The sequence below is a fragment of the Hyla sarda genome, chromosome 2, assembly GCF_029499605.1.
Source record: "Hyla sarda isolate aHylSar1 chromosome 2, aHylSar1.hap1, whole genome shotgun sequence".
NCBI lineage: Eukaryota > Metazoa > Chordata > Amphibia > Anura > Hylidae > Hyla > Hyla sarda.
In genome coordinates, this window is record NC_079190.1 from 219,617,831 (window position 1) to 219,640,843 (window position 23,013).

The window sequence follows — 23,013 nt, forward strand, 5'->3', positions numbered from 1 at the left end:
CTTTTCTTTTTGGAACACAATGCTCTCATCACGAGCTGACATCACGAGCACAGTGCTCTCTGCTGACATCTGTCCATTTTAGGAACTGCCCAGAGCAGCATATGTTTGCTATGGGGATTTTCTCCTACTCTGGACAGTTCCTAAAATGGATAGAGATGTCAGCAGAGAGCACTGTGCTCGTGATGTCAGCAGAGAGCTCTGTGTTCCATAAAGAAAAGAATTTCCTCTGTAGTATTCAGCAGCTAATAAGTACTGGAAGGATTAAGATTTTTTAATAGAAGTTATTTACAAATCTGTTTAACTTTCTGGCACCAGTTGATTTATAAAAAAAAAAAAAAGGAAGAAGAAAAAAAGTTTTCCACCGGAGTACCCCGTTAAGTATTAAAATTAAATCAAACCTATATAAATTGGGTATCATTGTGACCGTATGGACCTACATTATATATATATATATATATATATATATATAACTATATAACTATATATATAACACTATATATATATAACACTATATATATATATAACTATATATATATATAACTATATATATATATAACTATATATATATATAACTATATATATATAACTATATATATATAACTATATATATATATATATATAACTATATATATATATATATATAACTATATATATATAACTATATATATATATATATAACTATATATATATATATATATAACTATATATATATATATATATAACTATATATATATATATAACTATATATATATATATATATATATATAACTATATATATAACTATATATATATAACTATAACTATATATATATATATATATATATAACTATAACTATATATATATATATATATATAACTATATATATAACTAACTATATATATATATAACTAACTATATATATAACTAACTATATATATATATATATATATATAACTAACTATATATATATATATATATATAACTAACTATATATATAACTATATATATATATATAACTATAACTATATATATATATAACTATAACTATATATATAACTATATATATATATATATATAACTATAACTATATATATAACTATATATATATATATAACACTATATATATATATATATATATATATATATATATATATATATATATATATATATATATATATCTATCTATCTATCTATCTATAACTATATAACTACATATATATATATATATATATATATATATATTTTATAACTATACATATATATATATATTTTATAACTATACATATATATATATATATATATTTTATAACTATACATATATATATATATATATTTTATAACTATACATATATATATATATATATTTTATAACTATACATATATATATATATATATATATTTTATAACTATACATATATATATATATATATTTTATAACTATACATATATATATATATATATATATATATTTTATAACTATACATATATATATATATATATATTTTATAACTATACATATATATATATATATTTTATAACTATACATATATATATATATATTTTATAACTATACATATATATATATATATTTTATAACTATACATATATATATATATTTTATAACTATACATATATATATATATATTTTATAACTATACATATATATATATATATTTTATAACTATACATATATATATATATATTTTATAACTATACATATATATATATATATTTTATAACTATACATATATATATATATATTTTATAACTATACATATATATATATATATTTTATAACTATACATATATATATATATATTTTATAACTATACATATATATATATATATTTTATAACTATACATATATATACACACATATACATATATATATATATATATATATATATACACATACATACATACATATATATATATATATATATATATATATTTTGCATTGTTTTACCGAAAACTGCACTGCGTAGAAATTGCTTATTTTTTTTTTTTTTTTGCCCCACAAATACGTTTTTTTTTCCAGTGGAGTTCCCCTTTAATGGTATTTCAAAGTAAATTTTGGCGCAAAACGAGCCCTCATATGGATTTTTGGTGGAAAATTGAAAGTGTTATGATTTTTAGAAGGTCAGGAGGAAAAAACTAAAGTGCAAAAATGAAAAATCGCCAAAGAGGGAAGGGGTTAAAAAAATTATAACTAAATGCACCAAAATTAGTATGTTTAACCTCTTAAGGACGCAGGGCGTACCTGTATGCCCTGCACCTGGTCCCGGCAGCTTATGATAGCTGGAACCCATGGCTAATAGGGCGCGGCACCAATCGTTGTACCGTGCGCTATTAACCCTTCAGACACGGCAATCAAAGTTGATCGCCGCATCTAAAACGAAAGTAAGAGCTTCCCGGCAGCTCAGTCGGGCTGATCAGGACTATAGCGATAAAATCGCGATGTCCTGATCAGCTAGGACACAAGCAGAGGTCCCCTTACCTTGCTCAGTCGTGTCCGATCTTCGTTTGATAGCTCCAAGCCTGAGCTACAGTCTTGGGCAATCGAGACCCTATTATGCTGATCCCTGCAAAGCTATGGCTTTGCAGGGATCAGGGTTAAAGATCAGTGTGTGCAGTGTTATAGCCCCCTATGCGAGCTATAACACTTCAAAAAAAAAAGTGGGAGAAAAAAGTTAATAAAGGTCATTTAACCCCTTCCCTAATAAAAGTTTGAATCACCCCCCTTTTCCCATAAAAAAAAAAAGTGTAAATAAAAATAAACATGTGGTATAGCCGCGTGCGGAAATGTCCGAACTATAAAAATATATAATCAATTAAACCGCATTGTCAATAGCGTAAGCGCAAAAAAATTCCCCCAAAAGTAAAAAAAAATGAAATTTTTTTCTTCAATTTTGTCGCACAATTAATTTTTGGGTAAAATGACTGATGTCACTGCAAATTAGAATTGGTGGAGCATGAAATAAGCCATCATATGGAATTTTATGTGCAAAATTGAAAGCATTATGATTTTTAGAATGTGATTAGGAGAAAATGAAAATGCAAAAACGGAAAAACGCTTAACCCTTAATGGGTTAAAATTGTCATTTTCTGGCCCTATAACTTTTTTATTTTTCCGCATACAGGGGTATATGAGGGCTTATTTTTTGCACCGTAGTTTGTAGTTTTTATCGGTACCATTTTTGTTTTGATGTGACTTTTTAATCGCTTATTATTAATTTTTTTACGGTACATGAAGTGACCAAAAATGCACAACTGTGGACTTTGGTATTTTTTTTTCCCCGTGTACGCCATCGATTGTGCGGTTTAACTACCCCTATATTTAAAATAGTTCAAACAGTTAGGCACGTGGTGGTACGACCTCTGTGATTATTTTTTTATTTTTTCAAATGGGAAAGGAAAGGGGGGGGGGGGCGGGGGAGGTTTAATTTTATTTAAAAAAAATCTTATTTTTTAGCATGGAGCAGCAGATCACAGATCGGATGGCAAGGAGGGAAGTTTCACTGCGATAGTCCTGATCAGCTCCACTGAGCTGCCAGAACATTTTACTTTCGTTTTTAGATGCCGCAATCAACTTTGATCGCGGCATCTAAAGGGTTAATGCCAGGCACTGGCACGTTCAGCGGTGCCCGGCATTAACCCTGGGTCCTGGCTGCTGATAGCAGTCGGGACCCACCGGGTTTGATGCGCGCTCAGCTCGTGAGCATGCGTCAAACCCTGGTACGCCCTCTGGCCTTAAGTACGGGTACGCAAGGGCGTACCCATATGACCTCCGTCCCCAATAGGTTAACCCACACAGACAATGGTGTATATGTAAAAAAGAATACCAATATTTTTGTCACTTTGTTTACCCTAAAAAATTTATTAAAGACCAAAAAGTGCCATCAAAACAAAAATGGTACCAATAAAAACTACCGAAAATGGCGCAAAAAATTAGCCCTCACACATCCCCATATATGAAAAAATAAAAAAATAAAAGTTATAGGGGTCAGAAAAAGGACAATTTTAAACAAGCTATTTTTCAAGGGGTACTACCGTGCTGACAACGTATCCCCTATATAAAGGATAGGGGATAAGTTGCCTGATCGCGCGGGGTCCCGCCGCTGGGAAACCCCGCTCTCATCAGGCCCCGGAGCGAACATCGCTCCGGGTCTGATGACTGCCGATCACGGGGCCGGAGTATCGTGACGTCACGGCTCCGCCCCCATGTGATGTCACGCCCCGCCCCTCAATGTAAGTCTATGGCAGGGGGCGAGACAGCCCAGTCTCGCCCCCTGCCATAGACTTGCATTGAGGGGCGGAGCGTGATGTCACACAGGGGGCGGAGCTGTGACGTCACGATCACCGACCCCGTCAGACCCGGAGCGGATGTTCGCTCCGGGGCCTGATGAGAGCAGGGTGCTGCGTGCGAGATCGCGGGGTTTCCCAGCGGTGGGACCCCGCGCAATCAGGCAACTTATCCCCTATCCTTTAGATAGTGGATAAGTTGTCAGCACGGTAGTACCCCTTTAAACAAAATAAAACCTATATATTTTGTGTTTCCTTGCAACTGTATGGACCTACAGAATAAAAAGAGAACATGTAATTTTTACTGAAAAGTACACTGCATAGAAGCAGAAGCCCCCCAGATTTACAAAATGGTGTGTGTGTGTGTTTTGTTTTTTGTTTGTTTGTCCATAGATTTTGTGGTAAAATGCTTGATTACAAAGTAAAATTGTTTGCGCAAAAAACAAGCCCTCATATAGGTCTATGTCTGTTAAGGGTTTTAACACTCCGCACCCCTTAGCCCAGGGGTCTCAAACTGGTGGCCCTCCAATGGCTGTCTGAGCATATCCAGGCATGCTGGGAGTTGAAGTTTTCCAACATCTGGAGGGCCGCCAATTTGAGACCCCTGCATTAGCCCATTCAGAAGAATGGTACATATTTCCATTCACAGAAATTTGTATAAGTCAGAGTATGAACGCACCCTAAATATATGCAAATTAGGTCCAGTATTCTTACCCCTAATAGTCCAAATGACATAACTATTGTATTTAAGCCATCTGCTTAGCTCACTGGTGTAAGATACCTTAGAAAATAATGCAATCACACAGACAATAAAAGCTTATTGGAAAAAAAAATTATATTTTGGAAGAACGCACTACAGTGACAGAATTCCAAAATCAAATTACATGAAAATATACATCGCAATTTTCTCTTTGTACAATGGGTGAGGAAAAATGCTGAAAAGAATTAAGAATGATACGAGAGCTGAGGTGGAAAACATCACTTAAGAAAGGGAAAGAAGTAGAAGACAAGAAGAGAAGAAGAAAAAAAAAAAAAGAGAAAATGCAACATTATGTCAAACCCTGAAGATAATTTAATAAACTGACACGTATGCATGCTTTCCTTCTTTCAAAGTTCAAGACCAGGCAGTTAAGGTAAAGTATTGTAGAGGAAATACAAGTGATTCATTCACTGGTTGCTTCAATAAAAGCAGCAGGGTTTTAGGGCTCTAGGAACAAACTTTAGTACAGCAAGGATGAGCAGCATGTGTGTACATAGACTCAGTAGAACCAAGGGTTTCACATAACATTCACTGGGGCATTAAGCACTTCAGAAGTTTAGTTACCAAAAGTCATAGTCCCCTTAGGGGTTAAATATAGATTATCACAAAAAAGTAACCAAACTTCTGCAGGGAATATTTAGGAAAAGTATGTCTAGTCATAAGCCTGTGAGGCCAAAAGACAATAAGGCGGGAGACGTTGGGGCAGAGAATGGGGTATTCTAAAATCTTGCTGCAAGGGAAAATTAAAACCAACAGAGTATTTACCCACCAATAGCACTAAAGGGGTTTTCTGCATAGAAAGGATTGTTTCAATGTTGAGAGCAGAAGGAAGATTCATTTTGAAAGACTTGACCAGCACTTGTCAGGAGAGAAGGGGGACCCTGCACTGCTTGAAATCTGTCCAACTGTTTGCACACGTTTCACTGAAGACAGGAGAAGGAGGAATGAAATCTGGAAAACAAAGGACTGGCAAACCCCAAGTTCAAGCAATCTTCCTTCATTTCTTGCTCCGTTTGCATTCTCAGACTTAATTGTTTTCCTAACAAGAAAGCATTATTTGGTACAATGTTTATTTATGGATGTACATGAACATTATATATATTATCCAGATCATGTTGTGCTATGTACAGGTCTGTACAATTCTTCCTGAAGTTTAAAGCAGTTCTTTAGATTTTTGAAATGCGAAAATCACCTTTAAGTTGGCACTTTTTAGGCTCTTGTCAGCATTGGTAACTGGCATGTTTTATTGCAACCCCGGTGCCAGCCAGTGTTTGCCAACTTATTACAACAAAAAGTCCAGCAATAGGTGGGTAGAGTGCAGGAAAAACAGTGCCTTGTTTCTCAAATGGAGACCTGTATGGGAGTAGGAAAATGCTTTAAAATTTTTATACACACACATTAAAAATCTTAAATAAATAATAATATTCACGGTACACACTGCTACGCCATTTAAACTGGGAGTGATGGAGAGGTCTTGCATTTCTGTCATGTCTTCATACCTTTACATAGTTCACCTAACAATTCTAGTTAAAGGGATTGTGTCACCAAATGTGATTTTTTTTTAGAAGTTAAATAAGTAAAAAAAAAACGAAAAAAAAAAAAAAAAAACACTTGTCATAATATGAAAAGTTAAATAACTTGTCATATCTCCCACTGTTGACCAGCAGAGGGAGCCAACATGAGGAATCTGGTGAAAGCAAGCAACTTGTCTGGCTGCAGCAAATTAGACCTCGTCCATCTACTTTCCTCCTTTGTTTATGTGCAAAAAGAGAGGAGGGGGAGGGGGTTTGTAGTTTCTTCAATTCCACTGTCACCAATTTTTTGGTGTCTAAAGAGTGGTAAAGAACAGACTAGACGTCTCTTGATAGGTCACTGCTCCTCAGGGACTTCAAGAAAATGGTGCTGGTTCCCCCTTTCATTTAACCTAGCCTGTGCTATGCACATGTGCAGAAAGCAGTCCATGCTTTTCTATTAAACACTCTCCGTCTTAACTTTCTTATGGCCTGTGCCTGCTATAAAGCAACTGTGTAGGTGTGACACACCACAATGAGGCTACAGTAATGGCAGCCCCCAGTACACTATTAATAAACAACATTAAAGGGGTATTCCAGGCCAAAACTTTTTTTTTTATATATCAACTGGCTCCGGAAAGTTAAACAGATTTGTAAATTACTTCTATTAAAAAATCTTAATCCTTCCAATAGTTATTAGCTTCTGAAGTTTTCTGTCTAACTGCTCAATGATAATGTCACGTCCCAGGAGCTGTGCAGTTCCTATGGGGATAATTTCCCATCATGCACAGCTCCCGGGACGTGACATCATCATTGAGCAGTTAGACAGAAAACTTCAGAAGCTAATAACTATTGGAAGGATTAAGATTTTTTTAATAGAAGTAATTTACAAATCTGTTTAACTTTCCGGAGCCAGTTGATTATATATATATGAAAAGTTTTTGCCTGGAATACCCCTTTAAATCTACATTGTCCTAAAACTAAATACATAAATGAAATGCTTTATCCTGATTGAATAATTTTATTTATAAAAAAAAAAAATTAAAAAGGTGACACATTCCCCTTAACAAATGTAAAGTTTTACACTACTGAAGGACTGATCAGTTTGTCGTCATCAATACAGTTTAACACTTATTTTGTGGTTCAAAATAAGAGAACAATTAAATTAATATTAAAGCAGGAAAATAAACATGATCAGAAAATGAAAGCAGTAGCTGATGAAAGTTCAGCTTATACACAGAACTGGTGACATTCATATAGATGGAATATGCCTGGGATAAACATATATTTCGTTTTTGTCTTTAGGTAAAGGGGGTAAGATTTCTCCTTGAGGAGACCATGCGGATCTTTAAAGACCATTAGCACTCCACTGGGTATTCTGGGAAGAGGGAATATGCAAACCAGCTCAAACAGATGCCATTTCACAAAGTTTTTCCTAAACATCAGTTTTTCACTCCAATTACAGAGTTTTAGAAACAGGTTTGGATTTAATGCTAAGGCTCCTTTCACACTGAGTATTCATCCGTTATTAAACATGTTTTCTGTGTAAAAACAGATGTATAATAACGGATGAAATAACGGGTGCTAACGGCTGAATAATGTCTGTCAAAATAACGGGCATATTCATCCGTTAAGACCCGCTATAACATCTCTCATGTACCCATGTCTGGCCCCCACAGCGCTTCTATTATCAAATGCCTTGGCAGCGCTATGAAGGAAAAAGTATTCTACAGCAGCGAATTGATAGCGCTGCCAAGGCATTTGATAACAAAAGCGCTGTGGGGGCCAGACATAGGGATATATGTCTGACCCCTGCAGCGCATCTATATACAGATGCCGCTGCAGCGCTATGAATGACAAGTATTCTTTCAGCAGCACATCGCCTTTGCCAGATGCACTGCTGTAGAATACTTTTCATTCATAGCGCTGCCGGGGGGCTTATGATAGCACTGCAGGTGGGACAATATATAAATGCGCTGCAGGGGGGGGGGGAACATATATATAAATGCGCTGCAGGGGGGGGGGGGACATATATATAAATGCGCTGCAGGGGGGGAACATATATATAAATGCGCTGCAGGGGGGAACATATATATATAAATGCGCTGCAGGGGGGAACATATACATAAATGCGCTGCAGGGGGGAACATATATATAAATGCGCTGCAGGGGGGAACATATATATAAATGCGCTGCAGGGGGAACATATATATATAAATGCGCTGCAGGGGGGAACATATATATAAATGCGCTGCAGGGGGGAACATATATATATATATATATATATAAATGCGCTGCGGGGGGGGAACATATTATATATATATATATATATATATATATATATATATAAATGCGCTGCGGGGGGAAACAAATGCGCTGCGGGGGGGGGGGGACAAATATAAATGCGCTGCGAGAGGGGGGGCATATATAAATGCGCTGCGGGGGGCAAAATATATAGAAGCACTGTGGGGGCCAGATATATACCTCCGCCAGCGATTCTATATATCTTTCCCCACCGCAGCGCTTCTATTTGAAAACCCCTCCGGGAGCCCTGAATCGCACATCGTAGGGGAGTGCAGCATGCTGCCCGCTCCTTCTAAACGCATCGGTCTGAGACCCGATGCGATCAATCCTTCAACCCCTGTACCACAACCCCATCATGGAACAGAGTCTGTTCCATGATGGGGGGTTGTAGTACAAACACTAACGTAAACTCTCCAAGCCACCGGCAGACTCCTGCAGCCATAATGGGAGTAGTAGTAGTAGTCCCTCAGCACTGCAGGAGTCTGCTGATTTCACCTCTTCTGAGCATGCTCAGAAGTAATAACGGATATTATAATCCGGGTGCAAACGGATAACAAACGCTCATCCGTTTGCCATAGATGTCAATGTTAAAAATAACGAACGTTCATTTACCGTTCCTTGTGACGGAAGAAAAATTAGTGCATGTGCCGTTTTTTCTTCCGTCACAATTAACGTCCGTTATTCATGACGGGCCATAACGGATAATCAAAATATCCCATAGACTTGAATGGGATTTTGTAACGGACATTTAACATCCGTTTTTAAAGCTTTTCTAACGGACGACGTTTTTTACGGATCTTTTAACGGATGAATTTTATAGTGTGAAAGCAGCCTAATCCAAAGATCTCTCCTGAAGGAAAAAATACCTATCTGCAGACAGTGCTGTTTTGTGGTTTGTTGTCCCTCATCAGTACAGAGCAGAGTGTTCTGGCCTACCTTGCGATAGGCCTTTTTGTTTTAGGATAGATAGAAGGGTAGACTAGATGGACCATGAGGTATTTTGGCTATCCGTCGTATGTTTGTAAGTCAAAGTCTGTAGAGATTCTCAGAACTGAAGACCTGACAAAGTCTTTATAAAGGAAGATATTTTTTCTAGACTTCCAGTCCTATCATTGTAAGGGAAGGTTGTGGTGTTCTTTTACCCAGCATGAAATAACTGCTCTCAGAATCAATAGATTATAAAGATATAATAAGTTATTATAAGAAAATGTAAATTACCCTGAAATTGTGAAGCTACTAGCTGCTGCATAAATGTCACTCAAAAGCAGTCTCTTGGCTTTTTCTTACACAGCGGGCAACTTTCCTTTTAAATTCACCATTACGATCTTCTCTCCACTCTTTCTATGAGGGTGTAAAACAGAAAAAAAATTTATTATTTGGAAAGTCACATTGATAATATTGCCAGAAGTACTCAGAGGCGCACCTAGTCACTGCTAGAAATGCATTAAAGGGGTAGTCCAGTGGTGAAAAACGTATCCCCTATCTATCCTAAAGGATAGGGGATAAGTTTTAGATCACGGGGGATCCAACAGCTGGAGCCCCCCGCAATCTCTCTGTACGGGCCCCGGTTCGCTGGCCAGATGGCACGTGTTGACCACCGCACAAAGCGGTGGCCGACACGCCCCCTCAATACATCACTATGGCAGAGCCGGAGATTGCCGAAGGCAGAGCTTCGGCTCTGCCATAGAGTTGTATTGAGGGGGCGTGTCAGTCGCCACTTCGTGCGGTGGTCAACACGCCACTTTCCAGCAGGCTGTCGGGGCCCCGTACAGGAGATCGCGGGGAGCCCCAGCAGTCGGACCCCCCGCGATCTGTAACTTATCCCCTATCCTTAGGATAGGGGATACGTTTTTCACCACTGGATATCTCCTTTAATCTCCTCCACATATCTTGCTATGTGAAGGACAGAACATATAGTGGATTAATCTAATAAAACGTAACCTTCTTAAAAATGCTTTAAGAACAACAATTTCTAGCAGTTCTAAGCTTGTTACTGGATCAGTATTCGGTTATTTCACACATAGGGCCACAATCCAAAACAGCTGAAAAGGTGTACCAGAGTTCAACAAAAACTGAATAAAATGCACTGGTCTTATTTCACAAATGTGTGTCCCCCTAAATCCATAGATCTGTTCACTTAGGTTGTTAGTTTATTAGCTGTCACCACCAGTCCAGTGCCCCCCTCCCTTTTTTTTTTCTTGCAGTCCTGTTTTCCAGTAGTTTACACTGCCAGCACTAACACTGCTCTATGTTATATTCCTTTCTACTTAAGCAATCTGTCTGAGACATGATAGACAGAAACAGGACAGATTGATAGATCTGGGCCTGTGTGGTACACTGGCTTTTCACTTGCTATTTCTGCCTCTGAATCTTCCGGATAGAAAGTGGTTAGCCTTCGGAATCATTTTATGTAACCAACTGTGCAAAAAGCTATAGCCCAATTGTATTTTGTAATGACATCACTCATTTTACCAGGAAAACTATGCATCTGTGCTGGTTGCATACAGCACATTCATGGCAGGCATATGGGCCTTTACAAGGCCTCTGGCTGCCAACAGTGCTTCAATTTTCTTACATGCGGCTGTCATAATTTAACCCAAGCATGTAAGGAGTTAGATTCTCCGGACCTGGCTGGTAGCACAGGAGCATGGCTTTCATACTGACCGCTAAGCTCCTGTCATCCTGGCACAGAGATCCAGGTGACTATGCTGTAGCCTTTAAAAAGGTCCCCTTAGTGGTTGCAGTAAAAACACATACAGCTGGTAACCAAGTTAAAAAATAACAGAAAAACAATTGCTGCAGACTGACACGTGGCGCCCATTTCTGTGCCCCAGCTACTGCACAGAATAGGATTAAGGCCCTCATATCAAGCAATTGCTGACTGGCTTCTCCTATTCTATAAAGAGATTCTGCTGAGGTTTCTATTATAAAGGAATAAGGCATCCCTTACTTTAAGCTATAAATAATATTGCACATTACCTCAAAGTTCCAAAATCTGCAGCTTTTTTATATGGCACTGGGACTCCGATAACTAATGTTGTTATAATTTCAAATCAGAGGCTATAGTATCCTATATAGAACACTACAAGTGTGAGGAGGATAATTATTTCTGAAAATATCCTTTGCATAAGGACAATTTATACAGTTTACATATCTGCTCTCTGTATCAATTTCCCATGGTTTAAGATTGCAGTATACCAATTATTTACATCTAGAAGGCGTCATGTGACTCATAGCTGCTGAGCCTAGTACAAGGTAAACCTCTAAAAACTACAGAAACTAATAAGAAAACATCTGTGCATCTCATACGATGGGCTGTCAACAGAAAAAAAAAAAAAAAAAGTAGAAAAGTTTTTGCCACAAAATAAAATAAATTTTGCAGCATGCCTATTATGTTGCTGACGGTCTTCATCCTTTGTAATGCCAAGTCTACAGAGTCTGTATTGGCTACCAGAAGAATATAGATCAGATAAAAGCGGTAGAGCAAAAAAGGTATAAATATCAACACAAATTAACATGAACGTACTGCTGCATCTACATTGGCAGGGGAGTCTCCATTGGGGTCTGCTAGCATAGAAATGACACTGATCATTATAGTTTCCACCGTATGGATAGGTAGCCAGCGCTCTTCTGGTTTTTCATAGCCATATTTATCCTCTCCAGGCTCGTGAAGAATAGAAATACACACATCACCATTCTTATCAACTGCAAAAATTAAAATTAGATTTAAGTTCAGAAGCAATACTTAAAACATTAAAAATAGAAGTTAGTTACTTTCTGTAAAAACTTATTAAATCCTACTATAAAGATCACTCCACAAGATCATAGCAATACAGATACAGAGAAAGTCTTCTCCAGAATTTATAACTATACCATGGTAATAATATTGCATTTCAGACATGTATCTAGGCCTCCTAAACTCTTGTAGTGAGTTTACTCTATAACAACTTACTCTGGCAGAGAGAGTTCCATAGTCCATAGAAATGTGTTTCCTCAAGACATAAGAGTATGCCTCCTTGTTATTGTATGCCTTACACCATGACAGATCTTTGTATTGCTTCTTAATATATTAAAATGTCTTAAAAGGGGTACTCCAGTGCTCTCTGCTGACACCTCTGTCCGTATGAGGAACTGTCCCGAGCAGGAGAGGTTTGCTATGGGGATTTGCTCCTACTCTGCTGACACCTCTGTCCGTATGAGGAACTGTCCCGAGCAGGAGAGGTTTGCTATGGGGATTTGCTCCTACTCTGCTGACACCTCTGTCCGTATGAGGAACTGTCCCGAGCAGGAGAGGTTTGCTATGGGGATTTGCTCCTACTCTGCTGACACCTCTGTCCGTATGAGGAACTGTCCTGAGCAGGAGAGGTTTGCTATGGGGATTTGCTCCTACTCTGCTGACACCTCTGTCCGTATGAGGAACTGTCCTGAGCAGGAGAGGTTTGCTATGGGCATTTGCTCCTACTCTGCTGACACCTCTGTCCATGTCAGGAACTGTCCCGAGCAGGAGAGGTTTGCTATGGGGATTTGCTCCTACTCTGCTGACACCTCTGTCCATGTCAGGAACTGTCCAGAGAGCACGGTGGTCAGACTGAAAAGAATTCCAGAAAAAATACAACTTCCTGTGAAGCATAAGTACTGGAAGGATTAAGAGTTTTAAACAGAAGTAATTTACAAATCTGCTTAACTTTCTGGCACCAGACGATAAAAATAAATAAATAAAGTTTTCCACCGGAGTACCCCTTTAAAAGGAAACCTGTCATCAGTGTCACCATCACTAGTCAGGTGACACTGATGACAACGGTACTTACCTTTTCTTGCTCCGTGCTGTGGTTCCTTCGGCAATCCTCTTAGTTATTTTGAGCTCCGGGCCCGACTTGAAGCATGGGAGGAGCTTAGTGACATCACCGCTGCTGTTTGCTAGCAGCGGGACCCAGCAGAAAACAGCAGCATCACTAAGCTCTGCTTATGCTCCAATTCTGCCCTGGAGCTGAAGTAACCGAAGAGTTTTGCTGGAGAACGCAAGTGCCATTGTCATCAGTGTCACCTGTGACACTGATGACAGATTTCCTTTAAGGACATGTGGATTCTGCATAGCTTCAAAAAAGCACAGTACTGAGAACCTCAGGTACAAAAGCTAGGTGTAGAAAAGAAAGAAAAATCCAAACCTTTAAAGTGTGAAGCTTTCTACATACTTTTGATCATCTGGTTTACTTACAAAGGTTATCTGGGGAATACAACTTATGCCCTAGCCACAGCATAGGGTATAAGTGTCTGATCGTGCGTTGTCTGACCATTGGGAACCCCCCCCCACGGTCTCCTGAACCTGGCTAGGTGCCGACTTCTTAACTCAGCAGTCTGCTGCTTTTCCCCTAAGTGCTTTGGCTCCCACCTTCAGAGAAGCACAAGTGCTAAACAGCAGTGATGGATCTCTTAGCCAATCATGGTTAGTCTTGTTCAGCACCAGCTTGTCTCTAAAGGGGGGGGGGCAAGAGCACTCAGGGGACATTTCTTTGGTAGTTACATGCCATGGATTTATGCTCTGAATATAGTTAGTCCTAGTTAACGGGGCAAATCTGGTTATCCAAAATTAGTCTTATTCAAAAGCACTAAATGCGGAGAAAAGAAAAATCAGCACAAACTACTCACCATTCGGGTGCCAGATTTCTGTAATGAATTTCATTTTTGGCGGCCTTAGGGGATAGTCTCTTGGAAAAGTAAGATGCGCTTTGAATACACCACCCTCACTTTGGAACAAACAAAATGTGCACATTATAGGTATGACATAACAAAAACAAAAATACATGTAATGCTAATGTGATGGTCCTTCCCCAGAATTTACAGCACAAGCCAATATGCTGTTTAAAATGGCAATGGCGCTAGTGCAGCCTTTAAATATTTACTGCTGCTTATCCCTGTATTACCATTCTATGTTTGCAGTGGTAATGGTGCAAGGTAAGTAAACATTTACCCCTTAAGGACCAAGGGCGTACAGGTACGCCTTTGCTCCCTGGTACTTGAGGACCAAGGGCGTACCTGTACGCCCGTGGGAATTTCGGTCCCCACCGCGCGCCAGGCGGGGTGACTGCTGATATCTATCAGCATGCACCCCGCGCAAATGCCCAGGGGGGGTCATCAGACCCCCCCCATGTCGGCGATCGGCGCAAATCGCAAGTGAATTCACACTTGCAATTTGCGCGATTCCAGGTCATTACGGGTCTATGGTGACCCGGAATATAAGGGGGATCGTGGGTGTCTAAGACACCCACAATCCCCCTGAAGAGATAGGAGTGAGGTGGCAGGGGTGCCACCCCTCCTATCCCTGCTATTGGTGGTCGCGCCTAGACGCGACCACCAATAGCAGATCGGGGGCGGGGGGTTAACTTTCATTTTCCCCGTTCTGCCCACCCACATTAGGCGGGGCAGAAAGGGCAAATGACAGAGGACCGGCGCCGGAGTCCACTTACCGATCTGCGGAGGCTGCGGGCGACGATCGGCGTCGGAGATTGGCGGGCGGCGATGTCATGCAGAAAGCTCCCTGGATCCGACGGAAGCCGGTAAGTTGCCTAGTAACATCTGGAGGGCTGCAGTCCGAGACCACTATATAGTGGTCTCTATACTGTAGCACTCCAGATGTTGCAAAACTACAACTCCCAGCATGCCCAGACAGCTGTTTGGGCATGCTGGGAGTTGTAGCTTTGCAACAGCTGGAGGGCTACAGTTTGAGACCACTATATGGTAGTCTCTGAACTATAGCCCCCCAGATCTTGCAAAACTACAACTCCTAGCATGCCCACACAACTGTTTGCTGTCTGGGCATGCTGAGATTTGTAGTTTTGCAGCATCTGGAGGGCCACAGTTTGCAGTGGTCTCTATTCTGTAGCTCTCCAGATGTTGCAAAACTACATCTCCCAGCATGCCCTTCGGTGATCAGTACATGCTGGGGATTTTTATTGGGGTGGGGGAGACAGTGTGTTTCCAAAACGGAGCCTCCAGCTGTTGCAAAGCAACAACTCCCAGCATTTCTGGACAGCCACTGACTGTCCAGGCATGCTGGGAGTTTAGCAACAGCTGGAGGCACCCTGTTTGGGAATCAATGGCGTAGAATAACCCTATGTCCACCCCTATGCAATCCCTAATTTAGTCCTCAAATGCGCATGGCGCTCTCTCACTTCAGAGCCCTGTTGTATTTCAAGGAAACAGTTTAGAGCCACATATGGGGTATTTCCGTACTCTGGAGAAATTACACTACAAATTTTGGGGGGCTTTTTCTCCTTTTACCCCTTATGAAAAGGAAAAGTTGGGGTCTACACCAGCCTGTTAGTGTAAAAAAGAAAAAAAAATTTACACTAACATGCTGGTGTTGCCCTTTACTTTTTATTTTCACAAGAGGTAAAAGGAAAAAAAGACCCCCAAAATTTGTAACGCAATTTCTCCTGAGTACGGAAATACCCCATATGTGGGCGTAAAATGCTCTGCGGACCCACAACAAGGCTCAGGAGTGAGAGCGCACTATGTACATTTGAAGCCTAAATTGGTGATTTGCACAGGGGTGGCTAATTTTACAGCGGTTCTGACATAAACGCAAAAAAATAAATACAGACATGTGACCCCATTTTGGAAACTACACCCCACACGGAATGTAACAAGGGGTATAGTGAGCCTGAAAACCCCACAGGTGTTTGACGAATTTTCGTTAAAGTTGGATGGGAAAATGAAAAAAAATTTTTTTTCACAAAAATGCTGGTTTTACCCTAAATTTTTCATTCTCACAAGGGAAAATAGGAAAAAAAAAAAGTCCCACAAAATTTGTAACCCGATTTCTTCTGAGTAAGAAAATACCCCAAATGTGGATGTAAAGTGCTCGGCGGGCGAACTACAATGCTCAAGAACAGAAGGAGCGCCATTGGGATTTTGAAGAGAAAATGTGTCCGGAATTGAAGGCCACATGTGTTTACAAAGCCCCCATAGTGCCAGAACAATGGACCCCCCCCCCCCCCACATGTGACTCCATTTTGGAAACTACACCCTTCACGTAATGTAATAAGGGGTACAGTGAGCATTTACGCCCCACAGGTGTGACAGATTTTTGGAACAGTGGTCCGTGAAAATGAAAAATTTTATTTTTCATTTGCTCAGCCCACTGTTCCAAAGATCTGTCAAATGCCAGTGGGGTGTAAATACTCACTGCACCCCTTATTAAATTCTGTGAGGGGTGTAGTTTCCAAAATGGGGGTCACATGTGGGGGGGATCCACTGTTCTGGCACCACGGGGGGGCTTTGTAAACGCACTTGGCCCCTGACTACCATTCCAAACAAATTCACTTCACTCTTTAAAAGCTCAATGGCGCTCCTCCTCTTCTGAGCATTGTAGTTCGACCGCAGGGCACTTGACGTCCACACATGGGGTATTTCCATACTCAGAAGAAATGGGGTTACAAATTTTGGGGGGTATTTTCTGCTATTAACCCTTGCAAAAATGTGAAATTTGGGGGGGAAACACATTTTAGTGAAAACATTTTTTTTTTCTTTTTTTTACATATGCAAAAGTTGTGAAACCCCCGTGGGGTATTAAGGCTCACTTTATTCCTTTTTATGTTCCTCAAGGGGTCTAGTTTCCAAAATGGTATGCCATGTTTTTTTTTTTTTTTTTGCTGTTCTGGCACCATAGGGGCTTCCTAAATGCGACATGCACCCCGACCAAAATTTGCTCTCAAAAAGCCAAATATGACTCCTCCTCTTCTGAGCATTGTAGTTCACCCATAGTGCACTTCAGGTCAACTTATGGGGTACCTCCATACTCCGAAGAGATTGGGTTACAAATTTTGGGGGTATTTTCTGATATTAACCCTTGCAAAAATGTGAAATTTGGGGGGAAACACATTTTAGTGAAAAAAAATTTTTTTAACAAATGCAAAAGTCATGAAACACCTGTGGGGTATTAAGGCTCACTTAATTCCTTGTTACGTTCCTCAAGGGGTCTAGTTTCCAAAATGGTATGCCATGTGTTTTTTTTTTTTTTTGCTGTTCTGGCACCATAGGGGCTTCCTAAATGCAACATGCCCCCCAAAAACCATTTCAGAAAACGTACTCCCCAAAATCCCCTTGTTTCTCCTTCGCTTCTGAGCCCTCTACTGCGCCCGCCGAACACTTTACATAGACATATGAGGTATGAGCTTACTCAAGACAAATTGGGCTACAACAACAAGTATAAATTTTCTCCTTTTACCCCTTGTAAAAATGCAAAAACTGGGTCTACAAGAACATGCAAGTGTAAAAAATGAAGATTGTGAATTTTCTCCTTCACTTTGCTGCTATTCCTGTGAAACACCTAAAGGGTTAAAACGCTGACTGAATTACTGAATACTGAATTACTGAATACTTTGGGGGCTGCCGCTTTTATAATGGGGTCTTTTGTGGGGTATTTCTAATATGAAGACCCTTCAAATCCACTTCAAACCTGAACTGGTCCCTGAAAAATAGTGAGTCTGAAAATTTAGTGAAAAATTGGAAAATTGCTGCTGAACTTTGAAGCCCTCTGATGTCTTCCAAAAGTAAAAACTTGTCAATTTTATGATGCAAACATAAAGTAGACATATTGTATATGTGAATAAAAAAAATGTATTTGGAATATCCATTTTCCTTACAAGCAGAGAGCTTCAAAGTTAGAAAAATGCAAAATTTTCTATTTTTTCATCAAATTTTGGGATTTTTCACCAAGAAAGGATGCAAGTTACCACAAAAATTTACCACTATGTTAAAGTAGAATATGTCATGAAAAAAAACAATCTCGGAATCAGAATGATAGGTAAAAACATTCCAGAGTAATTCATGTTTAAAGTGACAGTGGTCAGATGTTCAAAAAACGCTCTGGTCCCAAGGTGTAAAATGGCCTGGTCCTTAAGGGGTTAAAGAGGCTGCAACACTTGCACCAGCAGTGCATCCTCTTCAAACAGGTGTACCAGGAGGTACCAAAAGTTTGTCCCTGAAGATCTAATATTGATGAGTATAGGAATTCATAATTTAAGGCTGGACAACCCTTTAGGGCCTCCTTACAGCAACAAAATCAACAACCTCTGAAGTATACTTTCCAACAGTATACAAAACCTATTTTATTGCAGGACTTGAAAGTATTTAGAAAAGTTGTATTTACGAATATCATCACAGACCTCATGCCATCCATGCAGCAGGCAGTTTGTAACTCTACATTAGAAGACACAACATCCTTAGTCCTAGTCTCCAGTACAGGACCCAGTGCCCTAGAAGGCAGCAAGATGTTCTATCTTCTACAGCAGTTATGAGCAGCCTGCAGTGCAGAAGGCAATAGGACCATGCTAATACCTACAAGTAGTACAAGAAAATGACTATTTTGCAGAAAGCCATTATGCGCACTATAAGAATTGATTGTAAAACTCAGGAAAAACTGAAACCTGGACTGTCTCTCCTACGCATCCATATCCAGCAGGAAGACCCACTGTGCTGCTCCTATTATCTACGAGTGTATGTGTGCCCCTGACTACAGTGAACATAAGTATGTGTGTCCTTGACTGCACGGAGCATACACCTGTCCTCAACTACACTGTACATGAGTGTCCCTGACTGTATGATCAAACCCAATGTGCCCTGTGAATATACCAAAATCTGCAACAGCTGTAGTTTCTTACTGTGCAGACATCAACAAAATGGCACGGCACAGTGGTGCTGGGAAAAAAATAAAATAAAATAAATTTGATAACCCCTCCTTTTTCACAGTTACAAGAGGAAGGGAGCTGTGAGGTCAACAGCAGGGAGAAGGGCGAGGACAATTTGCAGCAGTCATGTTAGAGGTTGCTTGCCTTCATAGATTCTCAGTGGGGAAATATGAAAATGATCAAATAAAAACAAAACACAACATTTTCAAATATATTGTTTTTAATCTCTATAAAAATCAAAATAATTAGGTAACACTTTCCCTTTAAGCAGCAGAATACTTACTATAATGTGTCAGGAGGACCAATAATAAGAACTTCCCATCGGTATAGGTCGTTGTCATCTATTAAACCTGCAGAGAACCCTTCTACTGGGTTTTTATTTAGTTCTGCAAAAACAAAAAACACCACAACTTTAATATTCCATAACACAAATAATATTGGCTAACCTTAACTGCACCACATGGAAGGATTGTTCCTTTAGTGAAACATGTATACAACATACAGATAAGAAATAAGAGGCAGAGTTATTAACCTGTCTTATAGCACGATTCTCTTTGTTGCCTATAGCAGCCAGAGCTCAGCTTTCATTTCTTCTATCAGTTGCTATGGGCAACAAAGAGGATCTTACTATAAGACAGATTGACAAATCTCCAAGTATTATTCCTCTTCTTAACTTATGCTTCATGTATGTCACTGTATAAAACCAATTTGTCGCTGGTATTATTGTATTCTAGAATTATCAGTACTGTAAAATTAAGCAAAACCTCCTTGAGGACAAGTGTTTTGGTTCTTTTTGCATGCGGATTTACCTCCTCACCTTCTAATAGCCATAATGCTTTCAGTTTTCCTTCTACAGACCCATAATAAGGGCTTGTTTTTTGTGTCACCAATTGTACTTTGTAGCGATATTAATCATTTTACCACAAAATCTTTGCCAAAACAAAAAAAAAAAAAAAAATAATTAAATTGTTGGGGAAAATTGAAAAAGAAAATGCCATTTTGCAAATTTGGAGGGTTTCCGTTTCTACACAGTATTCCAAAAAAAAAAAAAAAAAAAAAAAAAAACTATATTCCGTAGGTCCATATAATTAAAATAATCCTGAATTTATATAGGTTTTATTTAGCTACCAGTTAAAAATTCTAACTTTTTGTATGAAAAAAAGTATTCTTAAAATAGTCATCTTCTGATCCCTATAACACTTAATTTTCCATATACGGGGATGTATGAGGCCTCATTTTGCGCCGTGATCTGTAGTTTTTATTGGTAAAATATTTTTGTTTGGATGGGACTTTTTGATCACTTTTTACGCATTCTTTTCTGGTATGTGAAGGAACCAAAACTACGCAATTCTGAACTTTGGTATTTTTTTTTCATGTGTACACCATTGACCGTGTGGTTTAATTAACAGAATATTTGAATAATTCAGACATTTATGCATGCGGTGATACCACACTTTTTTTTTTTTTTTTTTACTTTTTTTTATGGGAAAAGGGGGGGGTGATTGAAAGTTTAATTAGGGAAGGGGTTCATTAACTTTTAGACTATTAGATGCAATCTTTAGATTGCATACACTGTTCAATGATGTTCCATAGAACAGCATTGATCATTGTTATCAGTGCTTTATTGCTAGAGCCTGCCATGGCTGGCTGCAGAATTGGGGCACCGATCGGGCAGCGAGGGTGCAGTTAAGGGCCCTTTCGCTGTCTTCTAAGCTGATCGGGAGCCTATGATTTTCTGTCCTTTAGGTGTTAACGTTTTTTTTTTCTTTTTATGAAAAGTACATGTTAACATTTCGTTTTAAGATCCACCCCCCCCCCCCTCCCATGGATCAGGAAATGGATGCTTCACTCCCCAGGTCACCACACACACTGTCCAGCACCTGGAACCCTGAAGTAAAAGGCAACTTTATTCTCTAGGTCAGTATGACTACAGATAGAAAATAAAATACATTTTCCATGTTTTACTAATAGTAAAAAAAAAAAATAAAAAAAAAAAAATGTTTTTATATATTTATATAAGGAGTTGCCTGACAATTAAATAGGATTTTAGATCACAAAAAAATATAAATCCTGGGTCTACAAATACATGCTTGGTACGGCTTATATCCTCTGGCGTGCCTCTGATTCTCCCTCCAAACGTAATGTCTCTCAGTTCCACTGCCTTGATCCTCATGTAAATGGAAATGTGCAGGTCACACAATAGAAATCTGTGAATTTGAAAGAGAAAACTCTAGGGATTTGGTGCCAGGCGCTCTGCAGTTTAGCATGGAGAGATTCAATTCATGCTTTGTGGTTGGGTTGCAAGGGTAACTGGCCGACACCCAGGTGTTCCATGCACAAGTTTTATTAATTAGAACAGGGCTTGGGCACAGAACTCAATGGGCATTGAACAATTGCCCCCGACCCAAGCAGTTTATAAACCCCATAAGTTAAAGGATTCCTGGGGCTTTCCAATTATAAATAGATGCAACTGCCTTATGAGCTGTAATATTACACAATAGGGTTCACATATAATACAACTAATAAAGTACTAATTTGAAAAATCTTGTATTATCTAAAAATGGGGGGGGGGGGGGGGGGGGGGGAGTTTTATTTCACATGTCACTTCCTGGAAAGTTCCAGAAGATTAAAAAACAAACAATGCAGATTGGGAAGCCTCATTTCTTGTCAAGAATAAGATTCATGTTCAGTTACTTAACAAGGAAAAAGCTGCCATCTCATGTGTCTTCTAGACGCTTAAGATGCCAGCACACAGCTTCAGCTGACTAGTAACTAAATCTGTAATGCAATTATATACATTCTGCATAGAAGGTGGCGACAGGTGCATTTAATGCCATATGTCAAGCCTGTCTGAAAGATCACCTTCCATTTATATTAAGTACAGGTCTTATATAGGTCTGCAATGACCATTACGTGCGGATTAAACAGGACTGTGTAGCAGCTGAAACATTGCCACTTTATGAAACCATGTGATGGAATAAATCACTGTGCGCTGCGACGATATCTCCATATGTTGATGCACCCAATAACTGGATTATATCTGGAGTATTAGAGGATATCAAGCACAAGCTTGTAATCTAATAAGCATGTACATCAGTAAACCATCAATGAAGAGATCATAAAGAGAAAGTTCTATATTCACAGATTTCCACAGAGGTAAAATGGGCACTTTCATTACAAAAACCAGTCCAGGGGAAAGATTGCTTCTTTCATTTTACAAAAGAAGCGATCTGATTGGTTGCTATGGGCAATTCAGCAACTTTTCCTTTACAATCATCAGATTTTACAGTATATAACGCTTGGCAAAGGGTAAAATCTTTATCCTCACCATCCCCGGGGGACGCTCCTGCCCCCAGAGTTGGTGAGGATATGAACTTATAAGATGCTCCCCGCCACCCTGTAAGTAGCCCCCTGGGTGGAGAGCTCCTCTCACCTAGTCCCATGTCTTTAGCCGGCAGCGACGCCCCC

General features: G+C 39.1%; 1 protein-coding gene across 1 annotated transcript in view; it reads right to left on the reverse strand.

Annotated features, from left to right (window-relative positions):
• Positions 1-5,103: 5,103 nt before the first annotated feature.
• UBE2G1 (ubiquitin conjugating enzyme E2 G1) overlaps positions 5,104-23,013 on the reverse strand; it is a 59,157-nt gene continuing 41,247 nt past the window's right edge. The window contains exons 2-6 of the mRNA XM_056556408.1: positions 19,829-19,931; positions 14,504-14,601; positions 12,384-12,562; positions 10,076-10,198; positions 5,104-6,395 (exon numbers count right to left, since the gene is read on the reverse strand). Coding sequence (XP_056412383.1) covers positions 10,112-10,198; positions 12,384-12,562; positions 14,504-14,601; positions 19,829-19,931 — 467 coding nt within the window. The 3' untranslated portion in view covers positions 5,104-6,395; positions 10,076-10,111. The remainder of the gene's footprint in view (positions 6,396-10,075; positions 10,199-12,383; positions 12,563-14,503; positions 14,602-19,828; positions 19,932-23,013) is intronic.